We start from the raw sequence: 21,104 nt of genomic DNA on the forward strand, positions 1-21,104 counted from the left end.
AGAAGGGTTGACCACTGTTTTGTTTGTTTGTGCTTACAATGTCACATTTTTGTGTTTCATGGTACGTGTTTTTTTGTTGGAAAGTGACACTCTAGTGGCCACCCTTTTGTGTAGAAATGAAACAAAAGAATTGGCAGTGCGGGGTGGGGGCAGGTGGGGGTTGAAAAGTCAGACAGGATGAGTCCTGTACGAACCTAATTATCTGCTGCTTCTCACTGGTATGATGCATTAACCCTGCGCTGTTCTTTCTAGTAGTTTATTCACCATCTGAAGTTATTTATTGTAGCTCTGTACTTAATTTGATGTTTGTTTTTCTCCCTCTCTACCCCGCCGCCTCCCGCCCTCTGCAGGATGAGCTTGCTCGTGTGCTGGTGACGTTGTTTGACTCGCGTCATCTTCTCTATCAGTTGCTTTGGAACATGTTCTCTAAGGAGGTTGAGCTAGCAGATTCCATGCAGACCCTCTTTAGAGGCAACAGCCTTGCAAGTAAAATAATGACTTTCTGTTTTAAGGTAAATTTGTGCCATATTTATGCTTGTAAGGACTTTTCATATGATTAATATGTGACTAGTTATTAGGTTTTTGTGATTGGGCAACAAATTTCAATCCAATTATCTATAAATATTAATGTGCACCCATTACAGTTGATTATATAATGCTTGCTTTCCTGCAAAAAAAATTAAGAATTGAAGAAACCCAGTCCTTTCTCTGCTGATTTGTTTAGAGGAATCAGGGATTTACTGGTTAGCACTGTTGCTTCACAGCGCCAGGGACCCAGATTCGATTCCCGCTTGGGTCACTATCTGTGCGGTGTCTGCACGTTCTCCCTGTGTCTGCGTGGGTTTCCTCCGGGTGCTCCAGTTTCCTCCCAAAGTCCCGAAAGACGTGCTGTTTGGACATTTTAAGTTCCCTCTCCATGTACCCGAACAGGCGCCGGAATGTGGTGACTAGGGGCTTTACACAAGTAACTTTATTGCAATATTAATGTAAGCCTACTTGGGACAATAAAAATTATTACTATATCTGTCCAAGCAGATAAAATTGACCCCTGGACATGGTGTATCATTTAGATTTTGGGCCTTTAAGAGATGGAAAATACACAAGCCCAATCACTGTTACGACCACCGCAGATGCTATTTGCTGATGTTATTTCCAGAGGGAAACCTGTCTTACTGATCATCTTACCGGGAATCTACCCGGCAATGTAGAACGTTACCCAGGTGTGTTCTGTGCATAAGAAACAGGACAAATCCAACCCAGCCAATTACCGCCGTATCAGTCTACTCTCCATCATCAGCAAAGTGATGGAAGGAGTCTTCAACAGTGCTATAAAGCGGCACTTAGTCAGCAATCAGGTTCCGCCAGGCTCACTCAGCTCCTGACCTTATTACAGCCTTGGTTCAAACATGGACAAAAGAGCTGAATACCAGAGGCGAGATCAGAGTGACTGCCCTTGACATCAAGGCAGCGTTTGACTAAGCATGGCATCAAGAAGCCCTCGCTAAATTGGAGTCCATGGAACCATGGGGAAACCCTCCGCTGGTAGGACCTGGCACAAAGGAAGGTGGTTGTGGTTTTTTCATAGAATTTACAGTGCAAAAGGAGGCCACTCGGCCCGTCGAGTCTGCACCGGCTCTTGGAAAGAGCACCCTACCCAAGGTCAACACCTCCACCCTATCCCCATAACCCATTAACCCCACCCAACACTAAGGGCAATTTAGCATGGCCAATCCACCTAACCTGCACATCTTTGGACTGTGGGAGGAAACCGGGGCACCCGGAGGAAACCCTCGCAGACACGGGGAGAACGTGCAAACTCCGCACAGACAGTGACCCAAGCCGGAATCGAACCTGGTACCCTGGAGCTGTGAAGCAATTGTGCTAACCACAATGCTACCGTGCTGCCCTCAAAGGTCAATCATCTCAACTCCAGGACATCACTGTAGGAGTTCCTCAGGGTAGTGCCCTAGGCCCAACCATCTTCAGCTGCTTCATCAATGACCTCCTTTCCATCATAAGGTCAGAAGTGGGGATTTCTGCAGGTGACTGCGCAATATTCAGCACTATTCATGACTCCTTACATAATGAAGCAGTCCATGTCTAAATGCAGCAAGACCTGGACAATATCCAGGCTGGGCTGACAAGTGACAAGTTACATTCGCACCACACACTTGCCAGGCAATGACCATCGCCTACAAAGGAGGATCTAACCACCGCCCCATGACATTCAGTAGCATTACCATCACTGAATCCCCCACAATCAACATCCTGGGGGTTACCATTGATCAGAAACTGAACTGGACTACCCTCATTAATACTGTGGCTACCAGGGCAGGTGAAAGAGTAGGATTCCTATGGGAGTAACTCATCTTCTAACCCTCCCCCAAAGACTGTCAACCATCTACAAGGCACAAGTCAGGAGTGTAATGGAATACTCTCCACTTGCCTGGATAAGTGCAACTCCAACAACACTTAAGAATCCAGGACAAAGCAGCCCACCTTCCACAAACATTCAAACCCTCCACCACCGACGAACAGTGGCAGCCATGTGTATCATCTACAAGATGCACGCAGTTACTCATCAAAGTTCCTTAGACAACACCTTCCAAATCCACGATCACTACCATCTAGAAGAACAAGAGCAGCAGTAACCTGGGAACCCCACCACCTGGAGCTCCCCTCGAAGTCACTCACCACCCTGGGGAGGGGGGTCCACGGTGACCAGGCCTGCGATTGGGGCCTACCTAATTCTGTTCTGTGGGGGGCCTTTGTTCCTCCGCGCCAGGCCCCTGTAGGGCTCCACCATATTGTCCGGGGGCCGGTGCGGAGACGGCAACCCACGCGCATGCGCAGACCCGCGCTGGCCGTGGCGCGGCGGTTTTCGAGCACCGGAACAGCGGACACCACTCTGGCGCCGTACTAGCGCCCTAGGAAGGGGTGAATGCCTGGGCCTGTAGGCCGACGCCGGAGTCGCTCCCGCCGCTTTTGACGCTGCGTCAGAACTTGACCGCGGGGTCGGAGAATCCCGGCCATGGTCTCCAGGCGTTTACCCCATACAGCCACCGCAACCCAGCTAAATGCCTTTCCTTCAATATCAATTTTCCCTTTCATCTCGCATTCCATCATCCTGGAACACCTCTTTGAACTCAACCTCTCCAAAGTATAAAAATCTTTCATGTTTTCTTATTGTCTGTTCTTTCAGATCAATAAAATGTAATATCCCTTCCCCTGTTTACCTATAAAACCATTGTAAGTTTTAAAAGTTCATTGTCACTTCTAAACTTTCCATTAAACTTCAACAGCTGAAAAGCCTACTTGCCTTCTAATGCACCGCTCAACCAATTTCATATTAATGTTGGTTACTGTTCCCTTTTATTCCATTTATCTGGAAACATAATATCCTAGTTTTTCCTGTTTAAAATGCTTGGTATCCAACATTTTCCCATTCATTAACATCAATTGACTGAAAATTATGCACTGGCAAATGCAGAAGTAGGGAATCTTATCCATTAGCTGGTCTTTGGATGAACAATGTTTTTAGTATTTTAAGATTTGCTTTAATGTCCTTGTGCCTGTTAAATAATTTCTACTTTAAAAATAAAAGTGCTGCGGTTTGTTTTTGAGTTGGATGCCAAGCTTAATTGGCATGTTCCAGTGGACAGTTGCTATAGATTAGATTGCTAGCTTTTTGCCTCTTGAGGAAAATTTAAGTTTATATATTTTTAATTGGAGATTGGGGTTCAGTAAAGTCATTGTTTTCTTATAATTTAGATGGCAGTAATGTAAGTGACAGTAACTTCAAATTGGAAGATTAATTTTTCAAGTGCTTGTTTGTAAACCACAGAACAGAGCTTGGGCATGGTTCCCTTTTGTAAATCATGTAGACTGTTGTAAATTGTTTTTTTAAATTAGAATCATGCAGTGCCAAAGGAAGCCATATGGCCCATGGAATCTTCACCGACCCTCCGAATAGGCACCCTATGTAAGGCCACCCCCCACCCTATCCCCATAACCCCACCTGACCTTTGGACACTAAGGGGCAATTGAGCATGGCCAATCCACCTAACCCACACATCTTTGGACTGTGGGAGGAAACTGGAGCACCCGGGGGAAACCCACACAGACACGGGGAGAACGTGCAAACTCCACATAGTCAGTCACCCAAGGCTGGAATTGAACTTGGACCCCTGGCGCTGTGGGGCGGCAGTGCCACCGTGTGCTGACATCTTTGGTGTAAATGACCAGCATGACTGTTTTATGCCCATAATGTGCTGCTTTTCACAACATAAGAGCCGCAGCGTTTATATTATATATTTATTGACCGTTTTTTCCGTGGGAAGGTTTATGTCCAGGGTGTGCTGTTTATAGTTATGTCTACATTGCAAACTACCCTTTTGTTCTCTTGCTGCTTTCAGGTCTATGGTGCTACATACCTGCAGAAGCTGCTTGAGCCATTGTTAAAAACGGTACTAAAGGACCCTGAGAAACAACACCTTAGCTTTGAGGTTGACCCTACCAGGTTAGGATTGTCTTTCTGCCTTTTTGTCAATGGCCTAGTGTGTGAGGATGTTCAAATGAGAGAGTATTATGTCTATTTTATTATAGAACAAGTAACTGTATCCAGATCTGTTGATTGTACAACGTCAGAACAGAAATCCCGTGTCCCTGTTGTTTGAAAGTATTAACCTGCTACATGACTATCCCCCATCCACCAATCCTCCTGAAAGGAGTCACCATCTCTAAATGTAGTGGCTTCTTGCTACAGTGGGGCTCAATCTATGGAAATGTTAGCAGTGGTATTGAGCTCTCTTGATCATAAAAGACCACGTGCTAAATTCACTTAAAATGCTGAAAGGCTATTCGTGCAGAGTTGGATAAATGCTCGTGGAAAAGAGAACTATGCTCCTTTGGTGAGAAAAATGGAAGGGTAATTTACTCAGCCATTGAGGCCTTTTCATTTCAGTTTTCTTCCTTGATTGCTGGCTCTTGCTGTCATAGTTCCACAAGTGTTGGCCATTCCTTCCTTAAATGGCCATTCTTTGCACGTGAGCCTACATTTTGAGCTTTGGCATACTGTTTTGACTATGGAAATTCGTGTGAATTCGATTTCTGCGCTCAGCTGGCCTCCTTCATAGTAGGGATTACAAGTTAGTGACCAGGCACTAGAACCGTGAGTGATCTTAATTTTTTTTCCAGATGAAATTCAGAGTTTATTAAATATTGGCTGTGAATTAGAAAAGTGACACCAATGCGTTTCAATCAAGGTGCTCCAGGCATTAGTATATATTATTTGCATGTTCTCAAGTTGTTGACCATCTGCTGACTACTTCAGCCTTGTCTCCTGCAGTCAAGTGCTGGGTTCCACCCTGGTTGAGAATGTGGGTGGTCTTGAAACCTTTTCCTATAAGATGCAGAATCTTCTCCCACCTTTCTCAACCATTGTTGCTCTGCATCTAAAGGGAGCGTTATTGGCAACATTAGCCAGCTGTAGCCCCTTCCTCCTTAGCCCAGCGGTAAGGAGGCTAATTATTGCAGCCTGCTATTGTCTCAGCTCTGATAGGTTAATTCATTATAGGCCTGAGCAAGTCGATGTAGCTCATTACGACACAAGAGTCATGCGCATGGCACAAGGTACTTTGGCCCTCCAATTGTAGTTTGTGCCTACTCTCAACTATGGAATGACAGTGCATAGGGTAAGTGGAAGATCAGATATTGAGTGGTGAGGAGAGAGAGAGAGAGCGGAAAGGTTCTTTTTACTGCATTTCTTGGAGATGGAGAGTCGAGGCCCAGTGAAGTCTTTGGGTAAATGTAGGGTTGGAGGATGGGGCGAATAAATGGACTAAGGTGAAGGAGGGAAATGGGAAAGTATCTTGGGTGGAAGATAATGGAAACAGCAAGAAAACCACTTGGATTGGAGAGTAACAGTAGTTTGTGGAAAAGTCACATGGGGGTGAGGCAGATGTATTAGGATTGAACTTTTGAGACTTTTATAGATCCTAAATTTGATGAGGCCCCAAATGAAGCGGATCCATTTTTAAAAACCTGTTATGGGTATGCTTGTGCCAATTTCAATAGGGCCCTATTGACAATTTTCTGTGTAGATCTCAATATTCCCCAGATTGGAGAGGATCCAGTGTATTTGAATTTATATTGGAGATGATGCAACATGGTGTTGGCGAATTTCAATCACTGAAAGTTAGAAGTCCCTGTCACGCTGGCACCTGCAGATATAACACACGGAATGTGTTCTATGGGGCTGGTTTAGCAGAGTGGGCTAAATAGCTGACTTGCAATGCAGAACAATGCCAGCAGCGCGGGTTCAGTTCCCATACCCGCCTCCCTGAACTGGCGCCGGAATGTGGGCGACCAGGGGCATTTCACAGTAACTTCATTGAGCCTACTTGTGACAATAAGTTATTATTATATTATGTAAATGAAACCAGTCACGCAGAGTGGCTGGCATCGTGGTGTGGAATGTAGAGACCCACCAATTTCATAATTGAAATTTATGATTTCCATACATAATAGAAGAACGGGCAAAAATTTTCCTGCGTGATTTGTGTGGGGGGACTTTGTTTGCATATAAATAAGCATGATAATGTAAATACTGCTCCACAGATTAGAATCAACAGAAAACCTGGATGAAAATCAACAGAATCTACTGCAGATGACGGAGAGATTTTTCCATGCAATTATTAATTCCTCATCTGAGTTTCCCCCACAGCTGCGAAGCGTCTGCCATTGCTTGTATCAGGTATGCCGTCATACGGGTAATGGGAATTGCAAGGGGAGTGTACAAAGTTAACACTGGTGACTGGAACCAGTGTTGAAAAATTAGATACAAGGGCATTGTGGGACATTGAAGCAGAAACCATTGAGTTCCGGGGTAAATTATGTTACATGGGAGGATGGAATCGGATTTGTTTCTGCTTATTTTTAAGCATAAGCATTGGAGTAATTGCAGTAAATTTGTGTGCAACCATTTGTCACAGTATGAACTGCACTGTTAAGTGTTTGATTTTCCTTAAGTTCTCACTGCAGCTTCTGTTTGCATTGCCACGCTTCAACCTGACTTTTTTGCTTTTTGCTAAAATTGAGTTACTGGACGCTGACAAAAAGACCAATATCCCTGTTTGTCAGCTTATTCTAGGCTGTACTTCAAAGCAGAAAAGGATCATATTGAGTGATTTGAATTTTTGCAAATAATGCGCGAGATATGTTTGTTTCCTCAAATAACTTGCAATGCTCGGAAATCCGTGCGGCATTTTCCATGGTCAATTCATAAATGTTTTGTTCTAAAATGTGCCAATTGGTCACCAAGTTGGGGAAGACTTGAAGAACACTTGTTGGTCAGAGCCACCTGATGACTAGTGTGCAACTATATCATGAAAGTAGTGCAACTAACACAGAAAATAAGTTTTACCATGAAGGAGAAGGGACCCAAGAAGGAGATGCAGGCTGATAGTAAGAGGAGAGGGGGAGAAGAGGGAGCTGAAGTAAAGAATCACTGGTCATGTTTTCTCAAGCTTATTAAGGACCTGTTTGAAGCTTGTTTTAATATTCATGCGACATATTAAAGCCACAGTTAATGGGGATGTCTATACATGACTTTAAAATGAGAGTAAATGCAAACCATGTTTTAAAAAAAAAAAAGATCATTCGATGGAATGCTACAGTGCAAGAAGGGGCCATTTGGCCCATGTCAGCTCTTTGAAAGAACTGGAGAATTAGTTGCCAATCCTCCTGCTCTTTTGCCACAGCCCTGCAAATTTCCACCAAGTACTAATCCAATTTCCTTCTGAAAATTGTTATTGAATTTGCTTCCACAACCCTCTCAGGAAGTGCGTTTCAGATCACCACGACTCGCTGCATAAAAAAAAATTCTTTTCTTGCTTCTGGTTCCTTTGCCGATGAGCTTTTAATTCATGTCTTCTGGTTATTGAACTTTCCAGCACTGGAAACAGTTTCTCCTTCCTTACTCTGTCAAAAGCCTTGAATAGTTATGGTTGTGAACTATCTGGTTAAGAGTTCATATATCGTGTTCACTTCTCGGGTTACTATTTTTGCCAGTTAAGAATGTTCTTGTTGGTAGGCCATTCCATATAAGAATTAAGTTCATTGTTGCATTTAAAATGTCATCAGTGTTCCCTTTAAATTGATAACCAATGCTAGGATATTGTCATATTGCACTGTTAATCCCTGGTTTCACACCCAAAGGGCCATTTCTGTGCCAGTGTGCGCTTTTGAGGGATTCAGGTGCAAACCACATACTGTCCTCATCTAAGATTTGCCTATGTGCACTTTGAAACTGGGTTGCAGTATAATGGTTGAATGGAACATTCTTCCCCTCCCTTGAAGCCTGAGATCATTTACAAAGCCCCCACAGTTTACATTATCTAATTTATTATTTATCACTGATTCCCGTGCTCTGTGGCTCAACTAAGGAAGATGACCTGTTTGTAATTCTTCTGTGGCTGTTGGGCAGACCCAAGTAAGTGGGCACAAAGCATTCTAACCAAGTGAAGGGTGCGAGTCTGTGAAATAATTAGAATAATTAACGAAGCATGCACCATCAGATTGCCTTCATCGGGGTTTAAGTTTTAAACAAATTCAGGGACCTTACTTGAAATTCTTGTTCCACAGTAACTTGTACATGTTTGGAAGTGGCATTTTTTTTGTAGTTTCTGAACCTCTTCTCTGCAAATACCTGGAGTGAAATTGTCTTGCAAAGAGGAAACCTGGGACAAACCCTGGTTTAGTGGACTGTTGAGTGCAGTAGGAAGGAATATCTGTTCCATTCGGAGAGAACACATGATTTATTCTTCTAGTGCAGCAAAGATCTTGGGAGATGTATCATAACGTTGCCCTCCCCTTGCAAACGGGATCCTTTTTTCCTTAGTTTCTTCTGCATGCTTCTGCTGAAGAACTGACTCGAGTTTCTTTCAATCAGGTGAACACTGACCAATATTTCTGTTAACTGTATGAAAGAGCCAAGCCTCCGTTTTATTTAGTTAAATAATCCTAATGCCTCAGATATATGTTTGGTTTAATTTGGGTAAAGGCGCTTACATTGACTTAAATGACTTACTGAGGACTTTTTCTGGATGTCATACTGGAAGTTTCAAATAGAAATAATATGCGGTTTCTATATATTTCAATGCTGAAATGTATCTAGACGAAAGATGTGCTGAATTCTTACACATCAATACTCCATCTATTCACTTAAAAGTATTGGCCATGACTTTGCTGTAGTTTTCCAGACTCAATGCCTCTGTCATCTGTATGTTCGCATAGTGCAAGATTAGAAAATCGTAACCTGGTCTGAAGTTGCATGTCTTTGTGCAAAACCTATGAGTAAGGTGCTTACCTAACAATCTTATTCTCTTGCTTTACTAAATTATAGCATCAATTATTATACTTTCCTTGGTCGCGTGCCTAACATTAAAAGTAGGATCTTGACTGGACATTAAGAAACCTGATATGCTATTCATTAAGTTGAAAAAACACAATTTGCTGTGTTGTGGGTGTTTTAAGTCGTCAATGTAGTTAGCATTTTATAGGGTAGGATTGAACCAGCATTTACTTTTGGGCTCATTTTACAGTAAGTGTTGTAGCTGGTTCTGAAACTGAAATGAAACTCGCGCTTGAATAAAATTTGTTATTGATCACAGAAATGGAGGAAAAAGAAAATGCCCTTTTTCTTCAAAAGAATGGCTATAATTACTGTAATGTGTACATGAGTATGAATTCTAATGGAGGTCATTTTATGGTACATATTAATTACTCCTGAAACTACTATAATGGTCATAGCAACACAGTAACACATCTCCTCGATCTTAGTTCTGTTTCTCATGCCCTTTCCCTTTAATTTTAAAAACTAATCTTTTGGATTGAAAAGAAAATCCCATCAAGCTTGTATCAAGATCGAATGGAAATAAAATAACAAACCATAGGTATACCGGAATTTTTTCCATCAGCAATTTTTGTTTTTGTGTGTTTGCATAGCGCAAACCTGCTTAAATCCGACTTGGAGATTATATCTCATGGTTGGTACTGCTTAAAAGAAATAAAATAAAAAGTGTTCAAAAGTATTTTTTAAAATATGGGTGAGAGTTTAACTCAAGTACACAGTGGAAAATATGGTTGAATTATTTTATTCAGATACCTTTGACTATTGAGCTCAGTGACTTCTCCATGAAGATTGTATCACATGTTAGAAATGTTGGTGAGAAATCAGGCAAAAGCTGAGTTTGAACAGTTTTCCTTTCGAAAGAAGCTAAAGATTGTTTAAATGTTTTTGTGAAATCAATAGTGCCACCTGTTCGTAATCCAGCAGTGAACTTTTTGGGGAAAGGGTATTATAGTTAGAATTCTGACTGTCTATAATGCGATGTAGAACATTTTTCCCCTATGGAATACTATCTTTGCGGGGGGGGCGGGGGGGCGACACGTAGCACAGTGGTTAGCACTGGGACTGTGGCGCTGAGAACCTGGGTTCGAATCCTGGCCCTGGGTTACTGTCCGTGTGGAGTTTGCACATTCTCCCCGTGTCTGTGTGGGTTTCACCCCCACAACCCAAAGATATGCTGGCCAGATGAATTGGCCACGCTAAATTGTCCCTTAAATGGAAAAAAGATAATTGGGTACTCTAAAAAAAAAAAATTTTTTTTTAAATCTTTGACTCTTAACCACAGTATTGAAAATGGACATTCCTTTTTTCATTCACTTATCCACAGCAGTGCAGTTTTACTTAAATACCTTGAGCTTTAACACTGAGCAGAAACAAGTGTTTTAAATGGAACACGAGGTGGGGAGGCAGTGACGTAGTGGCATTATCGCTAGACTAGTAATCCAGAGATCCAGGGTACCTGGATTCAAATCCCACCATGGCAGATGGTGAAATTTGAAATTGATTTTATTAAAAAAAAGTCTGGAATGAGAAGCCTTATGATCATGAAACCATTGTCGCTTGTCACAAAAAAACATCCGATCCACTAATATCTCAAGGGAAAGAAAGTAACCATCCTGACATGTGACTGCAGACCTACCTCAATGCGGTTGACTGTTAAAATGCCCCCTCGAGTGGCCTAGCAAGCCACTCGAGGGCAATTGGCAATAAATGCTGGTCTAGCGAGTGATGCCCACATCCCATGAATGAATTTAAAAAGAAACAATGATTTGTACAGACTGGAAAGTTGATTGTTGGGAAGTATGTTTCCCGGGGCGTTGATGTGTTGTAACCTGTTTCGATACATGTTTGTAATAAAATACATTAAAAAAAAAAGTAATGCAGTGTGAACCCGGCCCTAAAAAACAGCCAATAATTTCAACTGGGAAACTAAGATAAGCAAGTGTTATGAATGGCAGCAAAACAGATTAAAATGTTTGCTGATGTTATACCGATGGAAAGAATTTGCTTAGTGCACACCACTGGTAAGGTTGACAGTCTTTGCCTATCCATGTTTGCCCTTGAGAAGGATGTGCTGGGCCACCCCTTGAACTGCTGCAGTTAATAGTTTGTTAGGCTACCTTAGAAGGAAGTTATGAGTTAAATACGTTGGTGGGAAACTGCAGATAGATACAGACCAAGCTGAGTAAGGGCAGGGGGGTTTTCTTCTGAAAAGGTAATTAGTTGGATTTTTAACGGCATTCAGACAACTTTGTGGTTGCCGCAGTCCAGCAAGGGTAGTGTAAGTTCCCCAAGAATGTATATTATGAAATTGACAATTTTCTCCATACTAAGGACACAACTCGAGTTTACAATGCTCATTACTGCCCTGCTGACCCATTGATAGTCCATCATTCTTTAACTTGGTCAAAATCACAATTTACCTTGTCATATTGATAACCTTGGACCGCCTAGGATTGCATAAAAGCAAATTAATTTCTTAAGTGTCCACATTACTGTAAATCCTGCAAACATTATTTCTATGTTCTTCCTATAATGGGTGTCCAAAATTAACTACTTTTTGTGTCTGGGATGTGAGTTGTCAAGCCAGCATTTGTTGCCTGTCCCTAATTGCCCTCGAAGATGGCTGTGGTGAGCTGGCTTCTTGAACTGCTGCAGTGTGTCTCAGTGTGGTTACACCCACAGAGCTGTCAGGAAGGGAGTTCCAGGTTTATGTCCTGGCAGCAGTGGAGGAACAGGATATAACTCCAGGTCAGGTTGGTGTGTGGCTTGGGGAACTTGCAGGTGGTGGTGCTCCCATGTGGCTTGTTGCCAGTGTTCTAGGCGGTCCAGGTTGCACATTTGCCAGGTGCCCTTGAAGAAACCTTAGAAGTTGCCTCAGGTCTTGTAAAAGCTCAGTGTTGCCGCCTTACTTTTCTGCTTGAAGAAGACCTTAATTTGCCAGTTTATCATGACATACCTGACCATTAGTGTCATGGTTGTTACATGAGGCCTCCTTTTCTCTTTCTTCTTTACTTCTCCCCCAAACCAGTACTATTTTGGTAAATTGCTGTAGTGTTTTGCCTTTTTTGGGATCATCTTTATTTTCAAAGTATTTGCATCAACCATGCACCATGATTCCATTTATCTTCCTCTGTAGTGGTATAGTTTTGGGAGGTGCTGAGAAAATGGGAGACCATGCGCAACAAATGTATCTGCACCACAAACCCTATTATTCCTAATTCCACCAATTTCTTTGATTTTTGGAGTGGCATTTCATTTGAAGAATGAACGAGACCCAACAAGACACGTAATCTACATTTATCAGATGTTGTGTTCTGATTAACTGCTCAGGTTACTTGCAGGAAACTGACCGAGAAGGCTTCAAATGATGGGATGATCTGTTTTGCTTCTTCTGCCCAGCCATTATAGGTTTTCAGTCTTGGTATTTGTGGATTCCCATTGGCTCTTCCTGCTACTTGCAGAGGTTCTTTTCGCGATTTTATTCAAGAACGGGTTTTGTTTTGCATGCCTGACAGCCCTACAACTTAAAACATGAGTTCACAAGTGCTAAGGAACACGACTAAGCCCTACCTTGGATTTTATTGTTGAATTTCATGCCTAAAGTGGAAAGACAGTGGGGAATGGACAAAATGAGCGCAAAGGTTTATAAGTACGAACAGCCTAGAAAAGGAAATGGAACCAGGCCCTTCTTAATTTTGATGGGGGTAAAGAGTTAAGGTTCAATACTGAAGGGGGGGCCTTGTAAGAACTTTGGAGGTAATTTCTGCAGCAGTATTGTTGACATGGGGGAAAATCTTTCTTTGGTTGGGTTATCACTGAATCCAAATCCCACAGGTGTTTAAATGCACTGTCACAAATTTGCACTTTTGACCTCTGTCAGCAATCATGGTCATCTCTTCACTATATTCTTGATTGCTTTTCACTTGACTCATTCCAAATTGTGTAGCCGCTGGCAAATTCTCCTGGTCTATTGATGTTTTTGGTAATCGGGTCAAAACTTTTGGGTCATATTCTAAATAAAAAGGAATAGCTTTGATTGTTGTTAGGTATGCAATCATCCTTTTCTGATCCAGGTTCCCTCCCTCTCTCCAAAAAAATGCAAGTCATCGTTTGTTTCTTCGAGACACCGATTTGACCCGGCTTTTCTGGCATCATTATAGTTCAGATCACTATAGCTGCAGTACTATTTCAAGAATATCTGGTTTATAATTTGATATGGCATGTGAATAGGGCTGCATTGGATAAGGGTGGTGGCATTAAATAGTGCAAATCCGAATTCAAACTGCAACCAACACTGCAGAAACTGCTTTGTGGTGGTATTAAAATTGTAGCATAAACCTCCCTGAATCCATAGCGATTCAGTTGATGTAAAGACCAACCTGTTTCCCAAAACGTTTCTCTCAAAGCATGAACTGCTAAAGACAGTTGAATTATCTGGAGGAGCTGCCAAATGGAGACCATGGAGTTGCCACAAAGCAGAGAGAAGGAAGGAAAACTTGGCTGGTGAGTTGCCCTTTAGAATGTGCTGATGCAGTTTTGATCAGCTGCTTGCAGGCTGGCAGAAGCCTGAGAGTGAGTTCGCTTTTCTACTGTTTCAGGTTGTTGTGCTAGTGAAATGAGGCAAAGACCTTCTGGCGTGACTTAGATAAATGTCTCCTTGGAATTGAAGGGAGATGCAACTTTTAAAAAAGTTATGTAGACTTTGTTGGCTTGAACTGCAGCTGAGTAAAGTGGATGGAAGTTTTCTTCAATCTCTACTATTTGTTAAATATCGAACCATGTGCTTCAATTTTTTTTGAAACTACTAGCTTTTCTTAATTTCCGTTGATTGTTGAAGGATAGTCTCTGTTCTCCTTGGTCATGTGTCAGTGCTGCTAATGAGAGTTCTGTTCGGTAATCCCTGCATGCTACTAACTAGAAAGCTTCTTAAATTTTTGTTTGCGTTGTTGCCAACCCGTGTCTCTGTTTGTGGTGTTGGGATAGTGAAACAAAATGTATTTTGGGGAATGGGACTTTCCTGCCTCATGTAAAAAGGAAATCCTGTTTATGTACATAGTCCTGGAGGGTGATGATGTACCTGTTGACAGCTGAATGGGATGTCACAGTGGATTTAAAATAATTACACTTGCCTGATATTGCAGATTTCTGTATATAGAAGGCAGAACAATACCAATTAAATGTAGATTTTGTCCTTCCTGGAAACTAAAGAACCTGGATGAAGTTTTTAAAAAGCCTTGATTATTCGTCAGCTTTCACCTTTGTATTGATCTAAGTTTTAGCCCTTAAGAAGAGGAGGAAAGAAAGATGACTGTGCGTCCAGTTGCATTGATTGGTCACAACCTTGTGATAGCTTCATTCGCAAAGCCCTGAGTAATGCCTGTGTTCACAGATACTCGCTGAGGCCAAACCCCAAGCTTTCTTTCCAACCTTCAGTCTCCGCCAACATACAAAAAGGCTGATTACAGGGAAAAGCACTTTTGATGGTGATCATAATGTCCAAATTATTTTACAAGCTATCTGAAACAGCAATGATGGAATTCTAATTTGTTTGGTTGTCCAACAGAACTGGAAATAAATGTTGTTGAATATCTAGCCAGAAATAGTAGACTGATTGAAAGCAGTTGCATCTGTGTTTATACCTTGTGGAAAAATGGCTGTGGAAAAAATACTGCACACTTCCCTTTGAGTTAAACATCTTTTTTAAAAGTGAAGTTTTAAGGATAATTGCCATATTACACGCTTGGCCAAAAGTCCAAGCTATTATACCAAATTAGGGTTTATTTACCCATTTATATTTTTAAATAATGATTGACAGTTCAATATTCATTGTATTTTTTGTGCAGCTATATGTAGAAGCCAGCAATGTGTTTTTGTTGTGTGAAGTTGGTACTGTGACTTGTTTGTGCTCATCTCTGTTCTGTAGGCTACTTGCCACTCTCTACTGACTAAATCTACAGTAAAAGAAAAAAAGGAAAACATGAAAAAATCAGTAAGTTCAGAGACCTTTTTTGCAATTTTGTATCGACCTTTCTTTCAAAGCAAATTCTTAAAACCTTGTGCTTTCCCCCCCCCCCCCCCCCCCCAAAACCCACTTTGCCCTTCAGCCTTTTTGATCTTCACTTTGGAATCATTCTACTAATTCTGGCAAAAATAGCTTTCTTCCAATTAACCCTATTTTAAAAAATATTTAGATTCTAAATCTGTGCATAGCATAACTTGAGTTTCAGAAGTGGGCTGAATTGATTTTGTGGTTTAAGATGTGCTGCCTGAGATTTGTCACTCCTGTTTATATACATTATATTTTAAAGCTCAAATTGTTTTAAGGTTTAAAAACATGCAATATGAGCTGCGTTTCATGATTCATTACATCCTACTTGGAGTTTGATCAACTGGATATTTCCATGTAAGGTTAATGTCAGATTGCACTCAAGCGCATTGTAAGGCAGTAATTCAGATTATAAATGGCATTGGCTAAACTAACAATCGATTCTTCTCACTGAATTGCAGCTTTGAACTCATTGAAAAGTAGCTGTGTGTACAATGTTAAATCTGCTGTACAAAAACTGCTTGAGTGATAGCGCTGATAAAGTTGGGTGAAGAATTCTAGTCTGGGGCAGGGGTGTTCTTTCTGAATGACTTCACCTGCATGGGTGGTATTCTAGAAGCTGATGATGTATGATGCACCATGCATCGAGGTGCAGCTTTTAAAATCATGCTGCGTACGGATTTTGATCTTTTTGCTGATCTAAGCTATCTGCAACTTGCATGGATTTATGAGCAAGCAACTATATTGCCTTTATATTTAAAGTTATTGGTTGCTGTAGCAATTCTCATTTAACTTGTCAAAACGTGTAATTGAATCATTGCACATTGAATCTGAAGGATCCAGAAAGCTTTTTAAGTTGGCTGTTGTCAAAGAATATGAAGTTCAAGTTACTTGGTACAGCTTTTAAGAAATGTAGGTGAAATAACATGCTCCACCTGCCAAAAAAGACCTGTTCACAGTGACTACCACCACTGCTTTGTATCAATCCTACAGAAATTCTGCCAATGGCATCTAGCCTTGCAGTTATGTGTTATGTATGAATTGTGTTCCCTTTTCATTCAGCATTCCAGTATGCAGGTGCTGCATTGGTGGTATCATGGACCAAATAACCACAACTTCATTACAATTTTCCAGTTAATGCTGATCTTGTCAGCTGCAAATAAGCCCATGGTTTGATGTAATAGGGACTGGTCTCAGGGCATGGTGAGACGTTCTAACACTAAATTGTGCTGGCCGGTAGCACAGTGGTTAGCACTGTTGCTTCACAGCGACAGGGTCCCTGGTTCGATTCCCGCGTGCGTCACTGTCAGAGCGGAGTCTGCACGTTCTCCCTGTGTCTGCGTGGGTTTTTTCCAGGTGCTCCGGTCTCCTCCCACAAGTCCCGAAAGACGTGCTGTTGGGTGAATTGGACATTCTGAATTCTCCCTCTGTGTACCCAAACAGGCGCTGGAATGTGGCGTCCAGGGGACTTTCACAGTAACTTCATTGCACTGTTAATGCAAGCCTACTTGTGACAATATTGTTAAATTTAGGTTCTTCATGCGGGAAGTCGCTCTATCCAGCTGTGACACAGAATTCATTTTGATACTGAATGTTGCACATAGTCCAATCTTGGGGGTGGATTGCATGATTTGGGTAATTAGGAGAAATTGACAGCACATAATTTGGTCTAATTCTTTATCAAATAGAACATGAGGTTGGAATATTGTTTAAAGCTCTGCTGCAGCTGGATTTATTTCAGGGTGACTTGCTGAACCAGGAGAACATCACCTGTAGCACTGAATTTATTGGGCATTCGTAGTTGCTTGAGAAGATAGTGATTGGCCCATGCAATGAATTGTTGCAGCCCATGTTCCACCAGTGTTCTTCAGTAGGGACAAATGGCCTTGAAGGAACAGTAAGTTTGTCAAAATTGGGATGGCATGTGATTTGGTTGGGAAATTGAAGGTGTTGGTGGCCTTTGCTTGTCCAGGTAGTGGTAGGTGCTACAGTATACCTGTATTTGAGGATGTGGACGTTTAAGCTGGCGCATCAGCTGATGCCTGGGTCGATTGCTTTGAACATAACATACATAGGGGCAGGGGTAGATGCTAACTGCCCCTTGTCCACGCTCCACCACTCAATTATGGCTGACGTTTTGCTTCAACTCCTTTTTCCTGCCCGCTTCCCATATCCCTTAAAAGACCAGATCGCCTTAAAAGATCAAACATTTGTTATTTTGTCTTTAAATATACTCGATGATGGAACATCTACAGCCCTATGCAGTAGAGAATTCCAAAGACTTGAGAAACCTCTGATCTCAGTCCTAAGCAACTCACCCTTATCCTAAGACTGTTTGTGTTCTAGATTCTCCAACCAATAGAAGGACCTACTCTTGTCCAGCCCCTTCAGAATCTTGTGGGTTCCACTGAGGTCACCTCTCATCACTATAAATCCCAGACAATACAGGTTTACTTTATTCAGTCTCTCATCCTAAGAACCAATTGAGTGGACCTTCACTGTACTGCCTCCAGTACAAGTACATCCTTCCTTAAAATAAGGAGAGCGAAACTTTGCAGTGTTCCAGGTGTGCTCCCACCAAAGCTTTATACAATTGTAGCAAGATTTCTTTATTCTTAGGACTCTAATCACCTTATCATTGACGCCAACAAGTCATTTGCCTTCTGAAATCTTACCCGTTTGTTCTCTTCATAAGTACACTCTAGTCTCTCTGAACACCTACATTTTGAAGCTTCATCCCCTTCTTAAAACATGTTATGCTTCTCGATTATTTCTACAAAAGCGAATAACCCAACAATTCACCATATTATACTCCATCGTTACCATGTTGCTGACTCGCTTAACCTGCCGTTATACCTTCATGGCCTATTTGATGGGTTGTCGGAGTACGTGGTCCAACTGACAACCCTTGCACATTTAAATGCTTCACTACACTTTCAAGTACATCAGCTTTCTTAGTCCTTATGGGTAACCTGATTGTAAAATATCTGCCAGTTCCATCAATTTAGCTTTAGTTATACTTTTCAAATATTCCAAGATTATATCTTTTACTCCCAAACAAGCCTTGGCTATTACCAGAGCCAAGTTGCAGTCATCTTCTCTAAATCACACAGCACCTCACCCATTCAATATTCTCTTCACTCTTGTTACTTTTAAAAGTAAAAAGTGCCCCAACAATCAAGGTTTTATGCTTTTCAAATCCCGCCAAAGAGTGCGCAATTTTGATGTTGGACACACAATACTCCAAAACCCAAAGAGTTACACTTGCAACACCAGTTCTCAAGAATGTTTTTTTTCAATATGATAGAATGTGAGAGCAGAAATGCGAACCAGTGAAGAAAAGGTCAAGTCTTGTTGTAACCATTCAAATACAATAACGTTTATTAACATGTAAAAAAACGCTCTGTAGGTCTCTCAATCTCAAGCGTTCAAGCCGGTTTGACACTCACCATGCCGCGAGGAAGCCGGAGCCGAGCGAGCCGCCCTGCTCCTGCTCGTGTCCCTGCCCCTACTCGCCCTCCACCAACAGCAGTTGCTGCTGCCCCAATGCAGCCCCGGCAGCCAGGCCTGATGGCACAGATGGCTACCACAGCAGCTGGAGTGGCGGTGGGTTCAGTGGTTGGCCATGTGATGGGGAGTGCGCTAACTGGAGCCTTCAGTGGAGGAAGCAGCTCAGAGCCAGCCAAGGCAGATGTTACCTATCAGGAGCCTCCACTAGCAGCTGCTCCGGCACAGCCACAGACCCAGCAGAATATGCCGTGCCAGTTTGAAATGAGGCAATTCCTGGAGTGTGCCCAGAACCAGCATGACTTGACCCTTTGTGATGGCTTCAATGAAGTAATCATAGAATTTACAGTGCAGAAGGAGGCCATTCGGCCCATCGAGTCTGCACCGGCTCTTGGAAAGAGCACTCTACCCAAGGTCAGCACCTTCACCCCATCCCCATAACCCAGTAACCCCACCCAACACTATGGGCAATTTTGGACACTAAGGGCAATTTATCATGGCCAATCCACCTAGCCTGCACATCTTTGGACTGTGGGAGGAAACCGGAGCACCCGGAGGAAACCCACGCACACACGGGGAGGAAACAATGTAAATTTTCACATGGTCTATCCTAAAGTGGGAGCTGCTGGTTGGAAGTCTGGAGGATATGAGAAGGGAAAGCTGGACTGAATGACTCTAAAACCCATTGTGATATAATGATGCGATTGTGGCGATCTCAGTTGTGCACAGTCACTCGATGTGAATAAAATATTCTTGCGATCGGGAAAAAAAAAACATGTAAAAAAACATAACAAGAAAGCCACAATACGAAACAGAGGTATACTTAACTACAATAATGACTACACACACACTATATTCTAGAATTAATCCTATTCCATCAACCATGTTCCTGAACTGAGAAATGTCCGTTGTCCCAAAACAACATTACATACAGTATAACTCTGAGCTAAATCCAGCAAATGGTTACCATCCACAAGTTATCTTGAAGTTTTCTTCAGTTCAGCGTAGTTATTCTCTCAGGTTCTCAAATCAGCTTCTAGCCTAGAATTATGCTTTCGAGGAGAGCTTTCCTTTCCAGCTGGGTGTGGCTATGGTCGTAACGGCTTACCAGCTGTCTCTTCTCTCTCTCTCCTTTCCTACCCTACCTGTCAGTGCAGAGTTATTTGGCTCTGATATACCATGTTCCCCTTTTGATCTTCTATCTAAACGACTCGCCCTAGTAGCCAGGTTTTTGGCATATAAGGGTGAATTGTATTCTTATGTCTCTTCAATTTTAACACCTAAAATTATATACTCTACTGTTCTCCACTTCATTTAAGTAAATATATGTTTACCCTGCTTCAGAGCGAATTCGCATGTCAAAACTCCTCCAGACAGGTGCACCCTTATCGATTCCTCCTTCACCCATTTTCAAACTTTATTTTGTCCTTGCTTCTTTAATCTTTATTTTATCCAATTCTTAAATCTTTACTCCAGCTTCTTGACAATTAACTTGGAGAAGGAAAATGAATGTTTTGTGAAGGTTTATTCAAATAAATGAAATAGCGTTATTTTAAGTGAGGTAATCGCATGTTCCTCCAACAGGGAGAACTTAAAAATATTCAAAGAATAATTGTCATGGCATGCCTAGTCTCTTGATACCAAAGGGTTTGATTGCAGCAGAGTTGCGAATGACTAACTATTTTGCCGTGAGTCTTCGGCAGTACTGTAATATAGCTGATCAATACGGTTAATGTATCTTCAGGCTATTTGTGTGATTTGACCTATCCCATATTAATGTAACTGCACTGAGTGCCCGTAAGTGTATAGGTTACTTAGCAGGTGCGAAAATAGGCAGAACAAGTAATTGAATTTTAATTAAATATCCTGGTTAATTCTATGCAAGAATTAACATGATCGTGTTCCATAATGTTAAACAGTAAATTCAGGTCATAGAATCATAGAATTTACAGTGCAGAAGGAGGCCATTCGGCCCATCGAGTCTGCACCGGCTCCTGGAAAGAGCACCCTACCCAAGCCCACACTCCCACCCTATCCCCATAACCCAGTAACCCCACCCAACACTAAGGGCAATTTTGGACACTAAGGGCAATTTAGCATGGTCAATCCACCTAACCTGCACATCTTTGGACTGTGGGA

The 21,104-nt window shown here is 42.0% G+C and overlaps 1 protein-coding gene across 7 annotated transcripts in view; it reads left to right on the forward strand.

Moving 5' to 3' along the window:
- nf1a (neurofibromin 1a) overlaps positions 1–21,104 on the forward strand; it is a 372,455-nt gene that overhangs the window by 160,159 nt on the left and 191,192 nt on the right. For 5 of the 7 annotated variants that reach the window (XM_072469816.1, XM_072469815.1, XM_072469810.1 and 2 more), the window contains 4 exons: positions 351–512; positions 4,416–4,519; positions 6,619–6,754; positions 15,336–15,401. In XM_072469816.1, coding sequence (XP_072325917.1) covers positions 351–512; positions 4,416–4,519; positions 6,619–6,754; positions 15,336–15,401 — 468 coding nt within the window. The remainder of the gene's footprint in view (positions 1–350; positions 513–4,415; positions 4,520–6,618; positions 6,755–15,335; positions 15,402–21,104) is intronic. The other 2 variants (XM_072469812.1, XM_072469814.1) reach the window with 1 other exon arrangement.

This window comes from Scyliorhinus torazame, chromosome 12 (assembly GCF_047496885.1).
Source record: "Scyliorhinus torazame isolate Kashiwa2021f chromosome 12, sScyTor2.1, whole genome shotgun sequence".
Taxonomy (NCBI): Eukaryota; Metazoa; Chordata; class Chondrichthyes; order Carcharhiniformes; family Scyliorhinidae; genus Scyliorhinus; species Scyliorhinus torazame.